The sequence below is a fragment of the Seriola aureovittata genome, chromosome 21 (assembly GCF_021018895.1).
Source record: "Seriola aureovittata isolate HTS-2021-v1 ecotype China chromosome 21, ASM2101889v1, whole genome shotgun sequence".
Classification (NCBI taxonomy): domain Eukaryota; kingdom Metazoa; phylum Chordata; class Actinopteri; order Carangiformes; family Carangidae; genus Seriola; species Seriola aureovittata.
This window is the reverse complement of record NC_079384.1, coordinates 9,087,625-9,108,224: the sequence shown is the minus strand read 5'-3', so window position 1 is coordinate 9,108,224 and position 20,600 is coordinate 9,087,625. Positions and strand designations below refer to the sequence as shown.

The following is a 20,600-nucleotide window of genomic DNA, read 5'->3' as shown; positions in this document are numbered from 1 at the left end:
CCTGGTCTGGTTAAAGCCCAGTTATTTGAACTTCACTGCATCACGCAGTCTGAGATGAATTCCATCTTTATGCAGCACTTTTATTATAAACATCTTTTATTTGTGGGGTCTACAAACAGCATAATTAGAAAGCCTTCGTAACATTAAAAAAACAATGCTGAGATAAATTCTTTTGTTCTTCCACTTAATTAAAACCAATCCCCAACCAACTAATGGAAAACACAATCCGAATGGCTTCTGGCCATGGAGCTTTCTCTTTATAACAACTTTATGTATACATATATTCATTACTTAACAGCAGAAGTACAAAATCAGCTGAGTTTGTTGTCTCCTTTGTTCATAAGGATGTATAGTCTGGCTATAGACAACATCAGATGCATTATGTTGTGGTAAGGGCCAGAAGAATCTGCTCGGGGGCTTTTCTACACCCACTTTTTTTCCCCACTCTGTACATGTTCAACATTATTCCCTATGACAGAATATTAAAAAAGACCCACATTTGCTTTTTGGTAAAGTGAACAAATTGATTTGGGACTTCAGACCATGGAAACACAACAGATGAAATAATGGTCTTCAAACAGTATTATTGCATGGATCCTATTTTCGTGACAAGGCCACAAGATTAGGTTGTAAAGCAGGACTCACTTAAAGTCCCAAATCTATTTCTCCATTAAGTTCTTACTCTGAGCAATGGACATGTGAAACAGTTTTGGTTATTTTGGCACTCAGCCACTGAAGCACTTGTCCATCTTCTCAAATCCAGAATCCAGCTCTGAACATGCTGTGTGTGAGACCTCTGCTGTCCATCTCATCACAATCTAATACATCTCAAAAATGATATCATCTTCTTCTTCTTTTTCTTCTTCTTCCTCCTCCTCATCCTGTGGATCAACAGTTGATATTTAGAACATCTGGATGCACAGTTGCATAATTGAATACAAAAGTAAAAGTAAGTTTTAAAGTTTCCTAACCTCATCCCAGTCCAGATTGACCACTTCTTCATCACTGCTGCTGTCCTCAATGTCTTCATCTTCTGAATCCTGTGTGAAGTATAATACATGTGGACTGAGAAGACAACTTTTTACACCTGAGTGCAGCAAATAGAATTTTCTTTTTTATTCTATCAATGATATCCTGTTATTCTCTCTGGACAAAACTTACAAAGTGAACTATGACTTTACTGACTTTGCACCACTGACTGACAATGTACCACTGACTACACACTTATTAACATCTAGTGCTTTAACCTTCACTATAAGGCCACCTGTATTATCAGAGGTTTGCATTGGTCACATCATCAAAGAGTGTGTTACTTCATGTGAGCTGTATCAAAAGTTCAACTTACCGATGGTATGTTCAAGCATGGTTCTTCACCGACCTCAACTTCAATTTGTTTGACTTTGAGGTACTGACATTTCTGTAAAAATAGGTATATTGTGAATTTAAAGAAACTAATTAAAATTAATAGAAATACAAATGGGTGCTTGCATTGCTTACACTGGGGTTATGTTTTTGAAAATCCCTCTGCTCTGCTGCTGTCAACGCCTGAAGAATGTAAAAGGTGACATGGTTTAAATTTAATAAAAAACGACCTAGATTAATAAAAAACATTTGAAGAAATTTCTTTATACCTTAAACCACTTCTGCAGCTCCATCAAGTATTTTCTGAAGTTTTCTTGTGCTTTCTTTTTATACCGTTCCTTCTCCTTTAAAGAGAGCTTCTGCCAACTTTGGTTGACCTTTAAGAAGCGCTCCTTTGCATTTGGGAATTCCTCCTGCAGAAGTTCCATCTGCTTTTTGCAGAAGATTACATTACCAGATCTGTGAGTAAAGAATAAAAAAAAACAGTCGCAAATTTGTCTTCGGAGAGACAACTGGTGATTTCATTTGTTTTAATGAATCCTGAGGCACAAATGTTGTTTGACGTTGCTCACCGAGATGGCATCTTGGGCTCACCAGGAAGTTGTATTACATGCCTCACTTTTCTATTAATCCCCTGCACATCAGAAATATTTTTAAAAGAGAAAGTCAATCTAATGTAATTTTTACACATAAGGGGTACAGAATCAAACAATTTTCACTGACTATAAGCTGTCGTTTATATGTGGCATAGTGAAGAAGAGAAACATCCTAATGACATAGAAAATGAACAATACAGCAAATAGGATCAGTCAAATCTAATAAAAGCCCCCTCCAACCAAAATTTCTTCTTACCTTTTGTTTTTTAGGTCTTCCAATGCCATTCTCATTTAGGATCCGCAGTACATAGCACATAGCTCATGACTAGCACTGGCTGATGTGAATACTTAGATCTGGGGTGTCTGCAGACACCTTCTTCCTCTATTGGGACGGCAAAATGTATTCTTACCTTGCGCTGTTTAGGTATTTTGATGCCATTCTCCTTCAGGATCCGCTGCTGCTCCTCCTTATCCAAAGTCTGAGGAACATGAACATCATCGTCACACAAAGTCTACCAGTATCAGCTCAATGTCACTGTCACTGCAGTCTTCTAAATGACCCACCTTTAGATATTCATTCAGCTCAGTCGCATACTTTCTTTTCAACTGAAAGAAATGAAGCAAATATTGCATTCAGATTCAGTTGATTTTTACTAAATGAAATGATAATGTTGATTTCAGAGTCTTGTGGTGCAACAGCCAGTTTTTGTTGGACCGTCTGTATGAAGTTTGTGCGTGTGTTCGTACCGTTCTGCAGCGTACACTGTACTCCTCCCTCTGTCCCTCAGTCAAATCTCGCCAGCGTTTGGCCCAAACACTCACATAGTCTTTTGTGGCGATACCCGACATGGATGCTATTTGCTCTTTGCAGAATATATTATAGCCATTTCTAAAAGATACACATACACAATCAAATATAAGTTACAAAAGGTGATTAAAAACTATGATAAAGCCTAGACAACATAAGACAATTTTCAAGACTTTTGCCACAAAGTTAAATAAGTTTTGCTGGTCCGCCAAAGGTCTTCTTCATATCTAATGGCAGACAGGAAATACTGAGCATGTATCTATTGGAACTGCCACGCCCTCTAGTGGATGAGGATGTAAATGTGGCCAACTTTAAAGAGCACCTAAAATGACACAACTTTTCTGTGATGCCCCGTTCTTTGTCAGGGAGGCAAGAAAGAGGGTGCAATCCAAACCCGAGCAGCACACAGCACGTTTGAACTGACTGGGAGTGGCTTGTGCTCCATATCAATTAGTATAGTGGTACACCACATGTAACAACAATCTCATTAACAATACAGACAATCAAACACATTCCATATGGCTTACCACAGCTGTAACCAAATACCATCTCTGCCAACACTTTAAATGACAGTACATCCTCATCTACTCTGGTGGCAGCAGTTATTTTTCATCCACTTGGATGACACTTCACAATAAAAGTTCAGTGAATTCTTATTAAAAAAACTGAATTGCCATCTAAGTACATGATTCTACAGTGAGTGGTAAATATGATAGTAACAGTGAAAGATTTGTGAACATCCAACAAAGCAAAACAAAGGAATCAAAGTTCAATTCAAATCGCTGTCACTGAGGTGTGTGTGTGTGTGTGTGTGTGTGTGTGTGTGTGTGTGTGTGTGTGTGTGTGTGTAGCTTACGTAGGAGGCTTGGCAGGCAGACCCTCCGCACCTTCGGTATGCTGTTCACCCTGGTTTAAAAAGAGAGGTCACATATTAATTTGAAGATAAAATTTAGAACCATGCCATCAGAATCACATAACTGCTACCAAATATGAATAAATATGAACTGTATTATATGAACATGGATATTATATTAATTGGTACTTAGGAGGAATAAACCATGCAAACAGTACATAGCACATAGCTCGTGACTAGCACTGGCTGATGTGAATACTTAGATCTGGGGTGTCTGCAGACACCTCCTTCCTCTATTGGGACGGCAAAATGTATTCTTACCTTGCGCTGTTTAGGTATTTTGATGCCATTCTCCTTCAGGATCCGCTGCTGCTCCTCCTTATCCAAAGTCTGAGGAATATGAACATCATCGTCACACAAAGTCTACCAGTATCAGCTCAATGTCACTGTCACTGCAGTCTTCTAAATTACCCACCTTTAGATATTCATCCAGCTCAGTCGTGTACTTTCTTTTCAACTGAAAGAAATGAAGCAAATATTGCATTCAGATTCAGCTGACTCTTGCTGTAACCGGGCATGATAATGCTGATTTCAGAGTCTTGCAGTGCAGCAGTTAGTTTTTATAGGACAGTCTATATGAAGCAATTTGTGTGTGTGTGTGTGTGTGTGTGTGTGTGTGCATTCATACCGTTCTGCAGCGTACACTGTACTCCTCCCTCTGTTTCTCAGTCAAATCTCGCCAGCGTTTGGCCCAAACACTCACATAGTCTTTTTTGGCGATACCCGACATGGATGCTATTTGCTCTTTGCAGAATATATTATAGCCATTTCTAAAAGATACACATACACAATCAAATATAAGTTACAAAAGGTGATTAAAAACTATGATAAAGCCTAGACAACATAAGACAGTTTTCAAGACTTTTGTCACAAAGTTAAATAAGTTTTGCTGGTCCGCCAAAGGTTTTCTTCATATCTAATGGCAGACAGGAAATACTGAGCATGTATCTATTGGAACTGCCACGCCCTCTAGTGGATGAGGATGTAAATGTGGCCAACTTTAAAGAGCACCTAAAATGACACAACTTTTCTGTGATGCCCCGTTCTTTGTCAGGGAGGCAAGAAAGAGGGTGCAATCCATTTTTTTGAGATACCCTCCATGGACGCTATTTGCTCTTTGCAGAATAGATTATAGCCATTTCTACAAGATACACATACGCAACCATATCTAAATCACAAAAAGTGATTAAAAACTATGATTCTACAGTAAGTAGTAAATATGACCACAGCAAAAGAGGTGCAAGCTGCAGATGTGTGAACATCCAACAAAGCAAAACAAGGGACTTCAAAGTTCAATTCCAATCACTGTCACTGAGATGGGTGTGTGTGTGTGTGTGTAGCTTACATAGGAGGCTTGGCAGGCAGACCCTCTGCACCTTCAGTATGCTTTTCACCCTGATTTAACAAGAGAGGTCACATATCAATTTGAAGATAAAATTAAGATTAGGAACCAGTGTTACATAAGTGTAACCAATAACATGTGTCCTTACAATGAATATGAACTGTAATATATGAATATGAATATTATATTAATAGGCATTTGGGAGGAATAAACCATGCAAATAGTACATTGCACTTCATGACTAGTGATAGCTGATGTGATCATTTACATCTGGGTCGCCTAGAGACACCTTCTTCCTCTTTTGGGACAACAGATGTACTTCTTACCTTGCGCTCTTTATGGCCTTTAGGTCTTTCGATGCAATTCTCCTTCTTATCGAAAGTCTGAGGAGCATAAACATCATCATGAGGTAAATCCCAGCAAACCATGGAAACAGCACATTCCAGCTTATGACTACTACTGGCTTGTGTGATCACTTACATCTGGGATGTCTGCGTCCGTATCATCTGGACATTTGTATTGTTTCCTGAAAGACAAAAAATTTGCTTGACACTGAATACACACCGGCAGCCTTCTCGGTCAAATCACATGTGTTTACGCTGTATTGTATGTGTGTTAATTTACTAAATTAACTTAATTATCCTTATTTACTTTACCTGAATTCCAGCACCCTTGCCTTATATTCTTCCATTGCAAGCAGGCGTTTCTTCACATACTGAGCCTGTGATTCAAAGAAAAAAGTCAGTATGTCATGATGTAAAACTGAGGCCTAAGGCAACGCTGAGTGAAAAGAAGTGCTGTTTCAGAAGTAGCCTCTCATTGACCATACCTTCTCTTTCCTCGGGAGTACATTGTATTTCTTGTACAGGACCTCCACTACCTTTTTGTGGCTCATCTCTGGGTGCTGCTCTTGAAACTTAGCACAGTTATCTTCATAAAACTTGGCATTCGAAGGAGTGGGTCTCTTTGGGAAATCTGGATGGAGCTGTAGCAAAAATGACACACTGAAAATTCCCAGCATGAAACCTATATTTTTGTATGACAGGCTGCAAGTATTTATAGTATTTACAAAATTGTGCTGTGCTCACCTTACTGATCAATGCAGGATTTGAAAAGAAATCTTGAGCTTCAACAATGAGCTCTGTGATGGACCGAAACTTGCGCATCTGAGAAACAACAACAATCAGGATATTACAATCAACAGATAGACCCTACAAGAGGTAATACTCTAGCTAACTATGTATAAGATCAATGCAAATTTCTACTGAGAATGACAGTTCATTCTTGCATCCTGCAGTTGACATTTAAGATTTTAACATCTGCCAAAGTATATTTTGCGATATTATTGAAAACTCCACAACAGCAGCAGATGAGTGGACCCTGTGACGATTTCTTTTTTTTTTTTTTTTGTCAACTGATTATGTAGCGTTGAACTGTGATTCACCTTGTGCAAAATCTCTCCCCACTTTTCTTGGCAAGCTTCAGGAGAGAAAGGAGGGAAAGCCACCTTATTCCAGTCCACAGTTTTCAGTCCTTTAGTATAAGCGCACGTTCTGTAACGTTTAGGAGTGTTGATTTCGATTGCAGCCAAAAGCTTCTGCAGGTTTTCAGTGGTCCAGCCTGTAGTCAAAGCACAGGGACAGAAAGACCAGGCAAATAATTGAATTAATCACATTGTGACTGACAAGGGTTTTTACAAGGGATATTGCAAAGGAAGCCAAATGACTATTTTGTCATTCGTGTAATTTAAGTCATTATGAGTGTAATGTCAGCTGGCAAAAATTTATTTGAGTGAATATGTTATCCAGTTTATTTAACTGTACTCACCAGATTTCTCAAATTCAACTCCACTCATTTTTCCAATAAAACGTGTTTCTTGTTGAAGTCTTGCAATGCAAAGTCGACAGAAGTTCAAGTCAATCCATGTGACTACCGGTAAAACAACATTAGCTGGTCGGCTTACCTAGCGAGCTCAGTTTAGTCACCAACGTGACGAATTAAGCACAACCAGGCTATATTGAAACAAAGGTTATCTTAACTAACTGCCCTCGTTGTCGTTACGTTCATTTCCAGAATAAAAACACGAAACAGCGGAAGAACGTGGTTTGTGTATTTTTTTAGGAGACTACATTTCTAGGCGACAAGTCCCTGTTGAGAGAACAACCAATCAGAGACAAGAAAAGAGAAACGTCACCCAAAACTGATAGAAAACAGCCAATGAAATTGCGCTTCTTTTTCTTCTTTGTGGTTTTTGGCGGATAACAAAACACGCAGACCAGCGTTAAGGGTGCAGAGCACCACCTATTGCCCCGGAGTGTGTAGAGTCATACACAATCTTCAGAATACTGATAAAGGTAGTATATTACATTTATAAAGTCATGTAAATAAATATATAAATAAATGAATGAATAAATAAATCTTATTTCATTGTCCTGTCTCCAGAGGACAACAGGACACAGACAGGACAAAATCATTTTATTACTAATTCCCTTTATCAGTTTCTCTATCTTAAAGAAATGGAGGAATTGCATGTATCATTTTTCACAATAACCAAGACTATTTGAAAATGAGTAGTTATTTAATGTGAATAGCTGCATTCCTGATTTATGATGGATTATATAGATGTAGAATTTCTGTTTCGCGGAAAAAAACATGTATCAGAATGCACTGGATCCGAAATCTGAAATAATCAATCATGATAAATCATTACAGAGCAGTAATCGAATCAGTGACATGACGGGACCTATGGGTTTACAAAAGTCTCATAACCAATAAATAAAACAGGCAAAAATTCATAAAGAAAAACAACAAAGGTTTATGTTACTCAGGTTTTAATCAATCAAATTGTGTCATTAACCATTCTGACTTCATGGGGGTCAAAGATCAACTGCAATAAGTTGATCTTAAAGCAATAAAGTAGCCTACTAGATCTAACCACATGTCAGTGAAAGTAATTTGGTGGGTATATTGGGAGGTAGTTTTTATTATATAGAGAGAGATGACAAGAAAATGGCAACCTTACACACAACATAAATTTTAACAACACACAAAAATTTAACATTTTCTCTCTCCATGTATTGCCATATTGTCCTTTAGCTCGCCAGCGGCACCAGTTTGATCACTCCTGCTAAATACACTTTGCTTGCATCATTGCCTTTTAAATCAGGTATTATTTAATTCATTCATTCATTCATTTGGATTTTACTCACCTCAAGCAAGTGAATACAATAATAAGTTATTTGTTACAACAATACATTCAGTGTGAGATTGCCTGGAAAAACATACTATTTTGGCTTTTAACACTTCAATACCTTTCACCCAGCATTCAGTCGGTCCATTTTTGGAGTGCTGGCATGATTGAAGTTTTCATTTGTAAGTGCCTTGCCTCATGCCTTTATGCACTTATTTTTTGTAAAAACATGTCGATGTTAAATGAATATTTCCAGCTTCAGTAGTATATAAGGCACAATCTTTTAAAAACAACACAACATAATGCAAAGAATCTACCTGTAACCTGTAACCTGTAACGCTTCAGGAATGTTTTACCAAGACACTTTTCGTACAGGATATTAATGTTACCCATTTTGTCGCTACAAAGATTGAATCTATAGCTGCATTTTTCATTAAAAAAAATAAAACAAAACATGTCTGTGCTCATAGATGAAACATTAATCTGAGCAATATATAAAATAAATATGTTTTTGTTAAAGTAAAAGATTTATGGCAGCAGTCACGGAAGACATCTACAATGGCATTTGAGATTCACAGTATACATCCTTCCCTGGCTCCTCCTCAAATGTCACTTTAGCATCGTCTGCGTCCAACTAAAACACAACAGGCACAGAAGAATAAGCACATTAGGATACATACAGCACATACATTATTACACACAGATATTCTACATAACCTTTCAGGCTCATTACTAAGAGTACTACATAAGTTTGAATTTCCATACTGAAGTTATTGAACTGACACCACTTACACATTTAATTTCCAGTTCAGTGAAGAGACGCCCGGTCATAAACATGCGTAGAGGGATAGTGAGGATGAGTATGAAGGGCAGTGCGAGGGATACTGGGCTGGACTTCACAATCCAGAGAAGCGCAAGGCACACTACCTGAATGGCCGTGAACAAGTGCATTCGCCCTGTGCTCACCTGTGTACGAAATATCCAAACATTAGTTATACAAACATAACTGTAGAGATGGACGTGTTTTAGCTACACTAGCAGCACGACCAGTAATGTCCATCTGTCTGTCGGTCCACCACTTTGATCCAGACTGAAAACTCTCAACAACTATTCAACGGATTGCCATGAAATTTTAGAAGGACATTTATGTTCCCCGGAAGATAAGTCCTAATGACTTTGGTGACTTCACTTGCGTTTTCTGTAGTCCGACCATGAGGTTCACATTTATGGTTTTTAGTTAAATGTCTTAACTGTTGGATGGATTGGCACAACATTTACTACACACATTCATGTTCCCCAGAGGATGAACTGTAAAAACTTTGATGATCCTCTGACTTTTCATCTATCACGTTTTCATTTTTTTTCCAGTGCTTTGGTTTATGCAAAACTGCAAAACTAAGTACATTCCCATCAGCCTCAGCTTTACCATTTGTGTTATGCTAATTAGTAAATGTTAGCACGCTCAGACAAAATTACGATGGTGAATATTATAATTGCTTAACACGGCATATTAGCATTGTCATCATGAGCATATTAGCATGCTAACATTAGACTTTAGTTTAAAGCACCACTACATTAAAATACAGCCTAACTGAGTAGCTCACATGGCTGTACACTCTTGTTGTTGAAGTCTTGTTCTTGTTTGCCTCCTAATGAAATTTAGGGACTCTGGTCATTAAGTTATCATGGGACTCTTACTCTGGTGGCGTAGGGTTCATCAGGGTGGTATTTCTTAGGGATGAGCAGAAGCAGTATACGATCCCACAGCTGGATGCCATTTAGTGACGTGACTCCCATGTAGAGGAAGATCCCAAACAAGGCCGACATGGGGATCATCTTTAGGATTGGCTCCATTAGAATAGACAGACCTTGATACAAATAACATTCAGATAAAGGAAAGTCTATTGTCTTTTAACCAAGAGTGATGAGTATCTGATATGGTCTGTTAAAAGGTATTCTCAGACTGTAACAAGCTTTACATTGCAAATGATAAACCTGCAGAACCAAAACCAGCTGTAGAACAGACACAAAGATGATAAGACAGCACCTACCGACCAGCAAAGCCACCAGAATGCCACTGATCCTCTGCTCCATCACTTTCTCGATCACAGGTTTCGGTCCTTTGCTCATGACAGTGAGGGCATTGGCGTGGGTGACAGACCGCACGGTGGCAGCACTGAGCCACGGCACACCAAATATTGCACTGAGCCCTCCCATGCCAACTAAAACCAGCAAGTCAAAGTGGAACCCAGAGCCCTTGACCATCTTCCTCTCAGGTTTACTCACAATCAGACTGTTGACGGACACAACATTTGAGCCAAACTTTGGTAAGAGGCAGGAAACGTCACATTTTCTGAGGTTGTATTCAATGAGGGATTTTGCTGTTGTTGATGTAATGACTCACGTTGTGATCTGAGACTCCAGAAAGATGAGAATGAAGACGAGCAAGGCTGGGACACAGCATGCAAACATCAACCACACAGGGAAAGGCTTGTGCTCCCCGAAAGGGTTGATAAGCCAGCCTCTTTTGGCTGGGTTGGATACCATCAGACCTTTGGGAACCACGAGTTTCTGTGCAGGAAAACAACAGTAGTTACAATTGTGCATGTATTCAGCCTATGAACTGGAAGCTGAAAAACATTGGCCAACCTGAGTGTAGGTATCTTCAATGCTGTAGTCCACGACAATCATGAGGAAAATGGCGATAGGGACACCGAAGTCACCAATCAAACGTCGCACCTGGTGAGAACAGATCAGGAACATTACAATTGTAAATCAGCTGGCAAGAAATCTATAGGAGAACACACTACAAACTGCCTTTGAAACACACAATCACATCCGACTCACCTTTCCAGGAAGAAATGTCCCGTTCTTGAACTGCCGCAGGAAAAAGGCGATAAAGAAACAGCCGAACATGAGGCACATGGAGAGCAGGGCAGTGTTGGGGTAAGGTGGCTTAATAGTGTTGACAAGAACAGTTGTATTGCCGGTAGCATTGTCATAGATGATGGTCTCGACCACCTTTGGGTGCCAGGGATTTTCCAGAGTTTCATTCAGATGATCGTAATTCAGAATCAGAGGATGTGATTTAAAGATCTAGAGAGAGGCCAGAAGATGAAAAAAGATTATGATTTGTCCATGAGCGCTAAAATCACACAAATGTAACTGTCTTTGATTTAGTTTGGACAGATGACATGTGGGAAATGTGTGAAAATGGTTTACCCTCCCCAGTTTGGCAAAGGTTTCATAGATGAAGATGAGGGAGATGAGAATGGAGAAGATTTCCTGGGTGAAGCGTGAGATGAAGCGCACCAGGAAGCTGCCCTCAAAGGCCACAATGATCACCACAATGATGACTAGCCACACTCCAACCCACACTCTCCCGACAATATACTCAATTTCCTGGGACCTGCAGAACTGAGTGAAGCAAACTGGGGATGAGTTTACCACGGCCACTATTAAATCTGCCGCAGTATGCATGACGATGATAGCTTGCACATTTAGTAAGCATGACAATGTTATCACAAAAATTTACTGGCATTATAGTGCCATTTAGTGGCATCATATGGATCAGCAGAGACTGTAAAAAAACTCCTCAGTTCACCTAGATGAGGATATGAGTCAGTGTTCTAACTTACAGCAAAGAAAGCTTCTTCAAACACTAACAGAGGACCGGAGAAACCAATGACCAGGACAGGCTGAGCAGCAACAAAGCAGAAGATGATCCCCTGGATGCTGGTGGAGATGAGGAGCTCTGGGACGCCCATCATATTGTCCACCTTATCAGCTGAAGTGGCAAAGGAGTACAATTAGGGTCTACTGCATACAAAAGCAATGTTTTGTCACATACAAATACAAACACACACCCAGCAGCCCTCCAAAGGTGATGGCAGGAGACAGGGCGGCAAAGTAGATGAAGATGACGGCAGCAAGGACCTGGGCGTTGAGAGCATCTGTGATGTCACTCTTGTAGTACTGGTAGCGTCTCTTTATGTCTCGAATCATCCCGCCAAATGGTCGACCCGTACGGACCAGGGGGTCTTCAGGAGGGGGCCCGGTAGCTATGGAAACTGGGAGAGAACAATTTAAATCTTACGTGAATAATACACATTGATGATAGAAAACTGTCTTGGCAAAGAATTGCTTTGTTATCCATGTCTTATATTGTTGTTATGAGTGTGTACTGATAGGACCCACCCCTACGAGGTTTGGATTCCAAGCGCAGGGCAGGATCAGAGGACTGGAACCTGTCCTGCAGGAGTTTCTTCTGAAAGCTGATGATGGAGCTGAGCATAGCTTCGCTCTGGATCTCGGTGGGTGGGATGACGATGCTGCAGTCCATGAAGTCAGCCATGGTGTCTGTCAGCTCTCGGGCACTCTTTGCCTGCGATGCTGTCTGGTTGAACACCTGGGGTGGAGAGAGGGGAGCTGGATGTGACGGATTTTATGACCGCGATGTCATCTGACAAAATCAGCATATACATAAATTAAAAGTAAAGGCTATGGTGTGATTTTGGCTGAATTTATTTGTAAAACAATCTCTCGGACAGAAAGTTTGAGGTCACAGAATATCTTTCTTATTTAGTCTCTCACAGAGCACACAGCCTCCAACTGGCTAACAAACTGCTGCTCTGCCTCTCTGCCACTCACTTGCGGGGCATTACTTGCAACTCTCTTTTATGGAAAGTAGCTAAAGTTTGTCCAAAAAAGTTTCGAGATTTGTCATTAGGTGCTTTTTTGTCTCTTAATCTGGCGACAAATGCGCTAAGTCAGCAACACAACAGTCTGTAGAAGTCTTAATTGAGACTGTTTGTGCCAATTCATTTTGTGTGTGGCAGTGGCAAGTAGGGGAAGTCCAACATCAATGGTGTAACTTCATGATTCAGTCATATGGCATTCAGCTGACCAATGGTGTGACTTGATCACTCAACTCTATCATTCAGTCAGTCAGTCAGTCACGGACATTTGCGTTTATAGGGCTGTCCCCAATGTTGCAGTGCAGCCAAAAATGTGTCAGATAAAAAAAAATGCAAAAGAAGGATTGAGGAAGAGAGACTGGGACATTTGCTTACATTGTTCCTCAAGTAAGCCTGTTTTCTGAATTTCTAAAGAAGTACTTGACTCTCAGCTTAAATTTGAGAATTAATAACTACACTTTGATACTTTAACATAGAAATGAAAAACAATACCACATCGCTGTTATTTTTTAAGTTGACTGCCCTTTTTAAATTTTGGCTGACTTTGACTGTTTTGCAACCAGAGCTCCATGCACTCAACCTCATTAAAAGTCATCATATCGTTTAGCAGTTGTGTGTTTTGTGAATATGTCTGCGCTCACACATTATAGCCGAAGTTTTGTACAGCAAAAATGTCAGCTAACTCACTCTGTCAGCCATTAGTGCCGCCATAGCACGGCCAGTCTCGTGGTAGTCCATGTCAGTCTTGCTGGGGCCAACCAGAACAAAGATGAAGCGTACAGGCACCGGGGCCTCCAAGGCCGAGTCCAGCACCACTGCCTCCTTCAGACGCACAAACACAACTGTAGGCTTCTCAAGAAAATCCAAGGCTCCTGGTTCAAAGACAAACGCAAATATTATATTTGAAGATACGCCAACACATAGAAATAGGTTCAAATGTGTATGCAAACATATGTCCTCACCTACTAGCACCATGGAGACCTCAACGCGGTCAGATGCATCCCTCTAGAATGAACAGACCAAATGAGCAAACATCAGACTCTCCAGTTCTCATTGTTGTCACTATATTTTCTAAAAATGACATTTTTAAAGTGGAGATTGATTTGATAATCTGTTCTTGAAAATTGAGGCCAGACCATCTGTTTAAATGGATCTTTAAATGTGTACATTTGTATTTTTTCACTTTCCCTCAAAGAAACTTACATTTGGAACATTTACAGTTTTGTGCAAATACTTACTTATGCATAATGTGTGCAAACACGTCAAGACTTATGTCACAGACTTCAAAATGGAATACTATCCACTCAATTCAGGTCAATTCATCCAAACAGCTAAAGTGATGGATATCAGAAAAGAAGAAAAAAGAAAAAGAAAAAGAAATCCAAAACCAGAATCCTCTGAATCCTTTACTCCTCTGAATGACTTTGTAAATGGTGACTTTCACCTTGAAGGCTATCATCTCACCATTGTCATATTATCAAATAATGCTATCAGCAATAGTACATTCAGATGGATGATCCCATCAGTGTAAGAACTTACCCTTTCCCCGACTGAGAACCTCTGCAGGTCCATCCCACCAGCCAGAGCTTGGCTTTCTGGGTCATCTGATTGGCTGCAGGGAAAAAAACACATTTGTCATTGGCTGTATTTGTGTCAGGCTGAAGAATGAATGGCTGTGGCAAACTGTTTCTCATTCAGACCATAATGTGGGGAAATAACAAAACAAGGAATTTTCTAACTTTATTGAAAGTCACCTACTTTAGTTACAGCTACAGTTAAACATAATTTCCGTTATTAAAATAGCGAATGCCTCGTGGTCTTTGTCAGCTTATTGAACAAAATCTTTACAACACAATGTCAGTATGTATTCTTTATGGATATTTTAGAGTGACCTGATTCTAACAAGCACAAGGTAACTGCAGTACACACTGGTCACCTTTAATATAGGCTCAAGCAGACAGGGTGGTTTGGTGGTTACAGACCATAATTACAGATTTGAGCTTCACAATAGCTACGTGCTCTGTTTAGCTTTCTCTGAGCAAGATGCTGAAATATTCACCGCTCAATTGCAGCTTTGCATAACAGCATCAGCTAAACGCCTAAATGTAGGTCATTTGTGTTTGAGTCAGTGTTGTGTGATGTCTTGGAGGATACCTGCGGTTTTTAAGCAAAGCCTTCAGCACTCCCTCCCGGTCTCCAGGCCTGATCTCCTTCTTGTTAACCATCTCGGTGACCATCTTCTCAGTGATGGTGGCCAGGGTCCGCTCCTCACAGTCAAAAATCGTCACACCTTGACAAAGGAACATGTTGGAAGAGGATCAGGGATGATCATAAAGAGGAGAGCGGTGTGGTTGTGGTTTTCAGGTGAGTTTCAGACAAAATAAGAGCTAGAAAGAAGTGCTGAGATCGCCAGAGCTTACTGCATTTTAAGGGCTTAATCTTGGCTCTCCCGTGGTGTCATACTGTCAGAGAAAACTTAACATTAACTCAACAGTTAGTTCCTAGACAACAACGATACTACAACCAGAGAAAAATGAAAATCTGATGCTATTTTTTAAAACTCATGCTGATGTCTTCATTGATTTTCCTCACTGACCTGTGGTCATGGTGCGTCGGAGCTGGATGAGGCTCTTGAAGGTGAGGTAGGAGATGTGCGAGGACGCCCACACCCCGGCCTGAGGGTCGAAGCTCTCCTCGTAGCCCGTCCATCGGCCCGTCTCCTGCCAGTAGGTCTCCTGCTTCTGGTCAGTCATTAGCTCCTTCAGCTGCACGTACCTCTGAGGGCACGGACAGACAAAGAGGTAAAGAGCGGCTGATTTGGGCATGAACGTGGGACACAGGCACAAACATGCTTGTGTCTGTGAGACAGAGAGTGAAAATTTTGGACGGGACAGGTGTATGTATTAAAGTTGCACCTCCCACAAGTACAGCTTGTGTATGTGGTGAACAGCTATGGTTTCAATGGCCACTTACTACTTGTCACTGTGAGGGAAGCATAGGAGCAAAAATTTGAAGACTGTGTTTCCTTCTAACCTGAGGAAAAATGTAAATCCCAAGTACAAATAGTTTGTACATTTGCTACATTTCAGCTATTTCTATGATATTTTAGGATAGGTTCATATTATTTCAAGTCTGCCTTGAAACAACACTCACATGCCCATGTCTCATTTGAAAGGTTTTTTTTAGCTGCTGTAATTTAAGTCTTTTTAGTACGAAATTCTGTCTTTTTCTTATTGTTCCTGCGCTACAGCTCAACAATGATCCACTATCCAGGCAGACAAAGAAGAATTGAGGAACTTGAGAGATAATTTTTAACTGTTTCAGCGTGTATACAGGCATATGAGTGTTGAAAGTCATCTATATATTTTTTGTGATCATATTTTTTATTCTTTATATAAGGGAGGGGAGGCACCATAATAGTCACAAAACTGATAGAAGTTTGGGGAGAAACTGGGGGAGCATAGTCCTTATAGGCTATCTATAACATATATCTTTAAATTATAATTATAGTATATCTTATAATATCTCTGGTTTCAAAACAAGTAGCTACTGCTCAATGAAAAAAGGGAAACACAAATTTGAAAAAAAGAATTAGGAGAATTTGTAAAAGTTGTTTGCAATTTGCTTGTTTATCCTTTGAGGGCTGGAGCCAATCCCGAGTACAGAGAACACAGTCGTAGAGAACTGAAGATGAAATCTGGAAATTATCATTGGACCAACACGATGTCATTATCGTATTCTGGTTTTTGATTGGCAAGGGAGGACGTCCTCCGTTGGAACATCATTTCACATGTTTTGGCCAATAACAGATGAACATTAAAAACAAACAAAAAAAAGAGTATATTACATTGATATAAGAGATCCAACGTCTCAAAAAGAGAGGAGGAGCAGCCTCCTCTCCGCTTTGAACAAACCTCACTGAACCATTCCTGAGCTTGTTACATGTAGCTTCAAGGGTCACTTCAAGCTGAAGAAAGCAGTGGAGATACATGCTTTACAGCCTCTCTCTGGAGCAGATAAAAATCATGTTCATGCTTCACTACGTTACAATAACACAGATGATATTTTGGGTGTTGTTTTCCACAACAGTAACCTGTAGTACTACGTGAAGCTACTCTCATTTGTAGAATCTTCTCAGCAGCATCAACGTGCATATGGAACAGGCTAATGTGGAGAGGTGATGTCCAGGTGACACTTCTGTCTACAGGTAAACATGGAGATTGTCTTGGTTCAACAACCAGCGGGCTCCAGGCTCTGGGTCGCTGCTTGTTTTCCGGTGTGGACATGACTGATTGCTTGTCCTGGACATGTTTGGACTGTCAATACATGTCGTGTGCCTGAAGTGTGCGTGCGTGTGTGTGTGAGACAGACAAATAGGGAGGTGGGGAGTCTGTATCCCTAGTCTGTGAAAGTACGACATCAAAATCTCTTTAGTGTGTGTTCGTGTGTGTGTCCCCCTCACCTCACACTCTGCACCGGGGTTGGCGTTGTTGTTGATGTTCCAGGCAGCTGGAAAACAGACACAACTGGAGTCAGTTAGAAACCATTCACAGCAGCACAGTAAATCATTTTAACAGAGAATATGTTCCCCATTTTATCTCTGTATTCAATTTCAAATTTCAATAAAATGTGTGTGTTTGGGTGGAATTTAGCAATCCAGAGATAATGAAGTTCATCTTAACTTTGCTTGCTCAAAGTGAACAAAGTTTTGCTGGAAAGTTGGAATGAGTGGATTTTCTAGATTTTTTAGTTGCTATACACACATTTACTGTTTGGGAAACATGGATTCAGGTTGTAGTTGGTGGATGACTTCAGTCTTATGTGTCCATTTTATCTCAGATTGGACAAGAGCACTGAAGTTTTCTCTCACAACAGATTGATTTATTTACAAAACACAGCTGAGCACAAGGGTGGAATCAGATTAGACTGACTAGACGCTGTCTATAGGTCATATGTGTGTGTGCACGCATGGGTTTGGGTGTGTACTGTATATGTGAGTGTGTGTATCTGCATACATAAATCATCAAGTACAAATTTGCACGTCTTTACATGTACATTATGTCATATGAGTAGGTGTACAGGTGCACGAAGAGGTGCACATGTACAATACAATACATCTTTCTGTGATATGTCAAGAGTTTTGAATTGCACTAATATGACAATTTGTGTAACTGTCATCAGTTTGGTTTTGCATGTAAATATATTTATGCATCTAACACACTTGAAAAATACAAATTTTTAAATATGTATTTAAATAAATGCATACACATAATATGCATAATTTGTGTGTGTTTTTCTTAACGCTACTGCAGAAAAACAGAAATGTAGCCAAATGCTTCGACAACTCTGCAAGTTTTTGCCTTAGAAACATTAAAAGGATTGATTTTTGGTTATGATTATGTGATGCTGTGGCATGAAAAAGTGTGAAATCACCCAATGTGCCTCCTTCACAGAGGAGCAAGTTTTGGTTGTTTACACTGACTGACAAAGATAGTGCACTCACATGAAACATGGTGAAAAGGCTTCTGTTATTTGTAATGCCCTCATGTTCAGAGCAGCCCTCCCACTAATGAGTTATTTTATGTGTCATCTACTGTATACCAAATAAGACTGTAATATTCACTGGAACCAACTAACTAACTGACTAACTCAGACTCATGTGGGTTGTGTCGGTCAGTTTGTTAGTGAAGGCTATTGTATTGCATATGTCAGGTATAAATGAACAAAATACTTGTAATTTTTTATGGCTGCTGTAATGGGTAAATGGAAAATTCTTCTGCTGTACAACTAACAGCAATTAAAAATAAAGTTAAAAAAATCTGTACTATATTACAGTAATAAATCAAATATAAAATGAGTGTATTAGCTGAAACCAAAACAAATTATTAGCAGCTAAGATATTGCTCTTCAAAAAATAGTTGAACATATGATGAAAGGGCAACTGTTCACATTTTTTTCATTGATTGTTTTACAGAAACGTGGAGAACACTGCATCTGCAAGGAAAAAAGCACGGCATCAGCCCAGTCAGCAACCACTGTTATGGAAGCCAGGCAGTGAGGGGGCCTGCAAAGACAGCTGGCGGAGTTCGTGCACCAGTTCTTGGGGCTGAGCTCACCAGTGACTGCAGGATGAAGCTTATTGCAGGATGCAAGACCTGTGCATATTGCAGGATGTGAAGGGGAAAGCGAACAAAAACCCCTTGGAAGTGCAAAGCATGCGATGTCTACCTTGGCATCCTGATCAGGACTGAAAATTATAGCATAAAGATCAGATAGAACTTCATTCACCCTGAAGGAAATTCTTGTGCCAGATATTGCTCAAATTTGTTATTATTTCAGTAATTAAACATGATTGCACTTTTTTATTCATCAAAGCTTTATCCATTTTATGTTTGGCATTTCCAATAAATTGTAAAAAGGCCTTTCTTGCTTGTTTAGCCAACACCTATGTTTACAAGCTTCTGCGCTCTGAAATCTTGGCCAGAAATGTTTTTAACTATTTTGTAAAAAATGAATGAAAAGTAGGTTCTTTGAAAAGTGCATATTTACAGTTAATTTAAATCAAAAAATAAATCAATTACATTCCTAGTCCTCTGAGATTACTGGTTGTTTTTTTTCTGAATATAAGCATACATATGTTGGTATCAAAGTTTTTGAGATAGGCCAAATATATAAAAATGTCAAGGCATGTCCAGCCACCTCAGAAGTGGATGACAGGCCTTGAGCTCCAGAGGCCGATAACTCAAACACAAGTCAGACCAACTCTTCATTCTCCTGAAGTTGCATCATTAAACTCAATCTTCAGTGCTTACCTTCTTATAAACAGCTTGCAAAGGTTTGGAGTTTAGGCCTAATTTGAGCGAGACTAAACAGAAAATCTTGCATTAAGCTATGAAAATTATGCCACTGCAGCCCCGACCATGAAGTGTGCAGTTTCCCAGAAGGCGTCTGTTCCCATATCTTTCATGCTACAAAGTTGCAGCTTTACTTGTATTTTTTTATTTTTTTTATTTTTTTGCACAAATACCGTGCATAAATGTAGCAGAGAAGGTGACACTTACCTCCTGCAGGTACTCGCCAAAGCGGACAGCAGTGACAAGTGACTGACACCAGAATGCCAAAAAAGCATGACTTTATAAACACCACTTCTTTAAAGGTGCCTGTGTGTAGGTGTGTGCTGCCTGATAATGGGTGGGACTAATACATGCGTGCGCACACAGACACACAGACACAAAGACACACACACACACACATGGACAAGCACACTAATTCTCTCTGAAACACACAACCACCAGAGCGATGTGTTCTGGTCTCACCCATAATATTGATAGTAAATACAGGGACATGGTATGTGCAGGAAACCAGTCACACTGTGTCATTATCCAACCAGCATCTTATCACATTTAATGTCTGTGTTTGGAGGACAACAGAGGCTCGGGCTGCAGTGTCTGCTCACCTTCAACATCATCCGGGCAGAGAGTGAAACTTTGTTTGAAGTCGGCTTTCATCCTCTCTTTATCCTCCCCCTTCACGTTGGTCAGCATCTCATCACGGTGCATCGTCTTAAGCTGAGGCCTGCGACATGACAAGAAATAAGGAGACAGTTATTTATATTGTGCTAGTAGTCACTTGTAGGGCACACACTGATGACAAGAGAGCAGAGTTAAGGTGACTTACTCTGTGAAAGGGATG

At 39.9% G+C, this 20,600-nt stretch overlaps 2 protein-coding genes across 3 annotated transcripts; both read right to left on the bottom strand.

Moving 5' to 3' along the window:
• Nucleotides 1-59: 59 nt before the first annotated feature.
• Nucleotides 60-7,164, bottom strand: LOC130162986 (nucleolar transcription factor 1-A-like). Of its 2 annotated transcripts, XM_056366928.1 has the most exons (21): nt 6,849-7,164; nt 6,466-6,641; nt 6,110-6,187; nt 5,851-6,006; nt 5,678-5,742; nt 5,502-5,547; nt 5,348-5,404; nt 5,025-5,074; nt 4,308-4,449; nt 4,095-4,136; nt 3,941-4,009; nt 3,623-3,672; nt 2,706-2,847; nt 2,523-2,564; nt 2,369-2,437; nt 1,935-1,996; nt 1,632-1,821; nt 1,498-1,545; nt 1,346-1,417; nt 972-1,040; nt 60-881 (listed from the first exon to the last, which is right to left on the bottom strand). In XM_056366928.1, the coding sequence occupies exons 1-21, from the start codon at nt 6,874-6,876 to the stop codon at nt 819-821; spliced, it is 1,716 nt and encodes a 571-aa protein (XP_056222903.1). In that variant the 5' UTR covers nt 6,877-7,164; the 3' UTR covers nt 60-818. The 2 variants fall into 2 exon arrangements, with proteins under 2 accessions (XP_056222903.1, XP_056222904.1); XM_056366929.1 differs by lacking the exons at nt 3,623-3,672; nt 3,941-4,009; nt 4,095-4,136; nt 4,308-4,449.
• Nucleotides 7,165-7,986: 822 nt separating this feature from the next.
• On the bottom strand, nt 7,987-20,043 carry slc4a1b (solute carrier family 4 member 1b (Diego blood group)). Its single transcript, XM_056365380.1, has 18 exons — nt 19,970-20,043; nt 17,371-17,417; nt 15,505-15,685; nt 15,063-15,198; nt 14,448-14,520; nt 13,871-13,913; nt 13,596-13,780; nt 12,409-12,619; nt 12,078-12,281; nt 11,850-11,998; nt 11,434-11,628; nt 11,059-11,307; nt 10,861-10,950; nt 10,616-10,782; nt 10,263-10,504; nt 9,910-10,079; nt 9,004-9,177; nt 7,987-8,845 (listed from the first exon to the last, which is right to left on the bottom strand). Exons 3-18 carry the CDS (start codon nt 15,659-15,661, stop codon nt 8,765-8,767), a joined length of 2,526 nt encoding a protein of 841 aa, XP_056221355.1. The 5' UTR covers nt 15,662-15,685; nt 17,371-17,417; nt 19,970-20,043; the 3' UTR covers nt 7,987-8,764.
• Nucleotides 20,044-20,600: the final 557 nt, after the last annotated feature.

Bases quoted from the DNA above. Each gene is read 5' to 3' on its own strand.
- LOC130162986 (XM_056366928.1), bottom strand. From the start codon at position 6,876: ATGAGTGGAGTTGAATTTGAGAAATCTG. The intron at 5,548-5,677 runs GTAAAGTAAATA...TTTGTCTTTCAG, and splicing joins GCAAGGGTGCTGGAATTCAG to GAAACAATACAAATGTCCAG. The intron at 1,822-1,934 runs GTGAGCAACGTC...CTTTACTCACAG, and splicing joins GAGCCCAAGATGCCATCTCG to ATCTGGTAATGTAATCTTCT.
- slc4a1b (XM_056365380.1), bottom strand. From the start codon at position 15,661: ATGACTGACCAGAAGCAGGAGACCTACTGGCAGGAGACGGGCCGATGG. The intron at 10,783-10,860 runs GTTGGCCAATGT...TTTCCTGCACAG, and splicing joins TTGAAGATACCTACACTCAG to AAACTCGTGGTTCCCAAAGG. The intron at 8,846-9,003 runs GTAAGTGGTGTC...GTTGTGTTTTAG, and splicing joins CTGAACTGGAAATTAAATGT to TTGGACGCAGACGATGCTAA.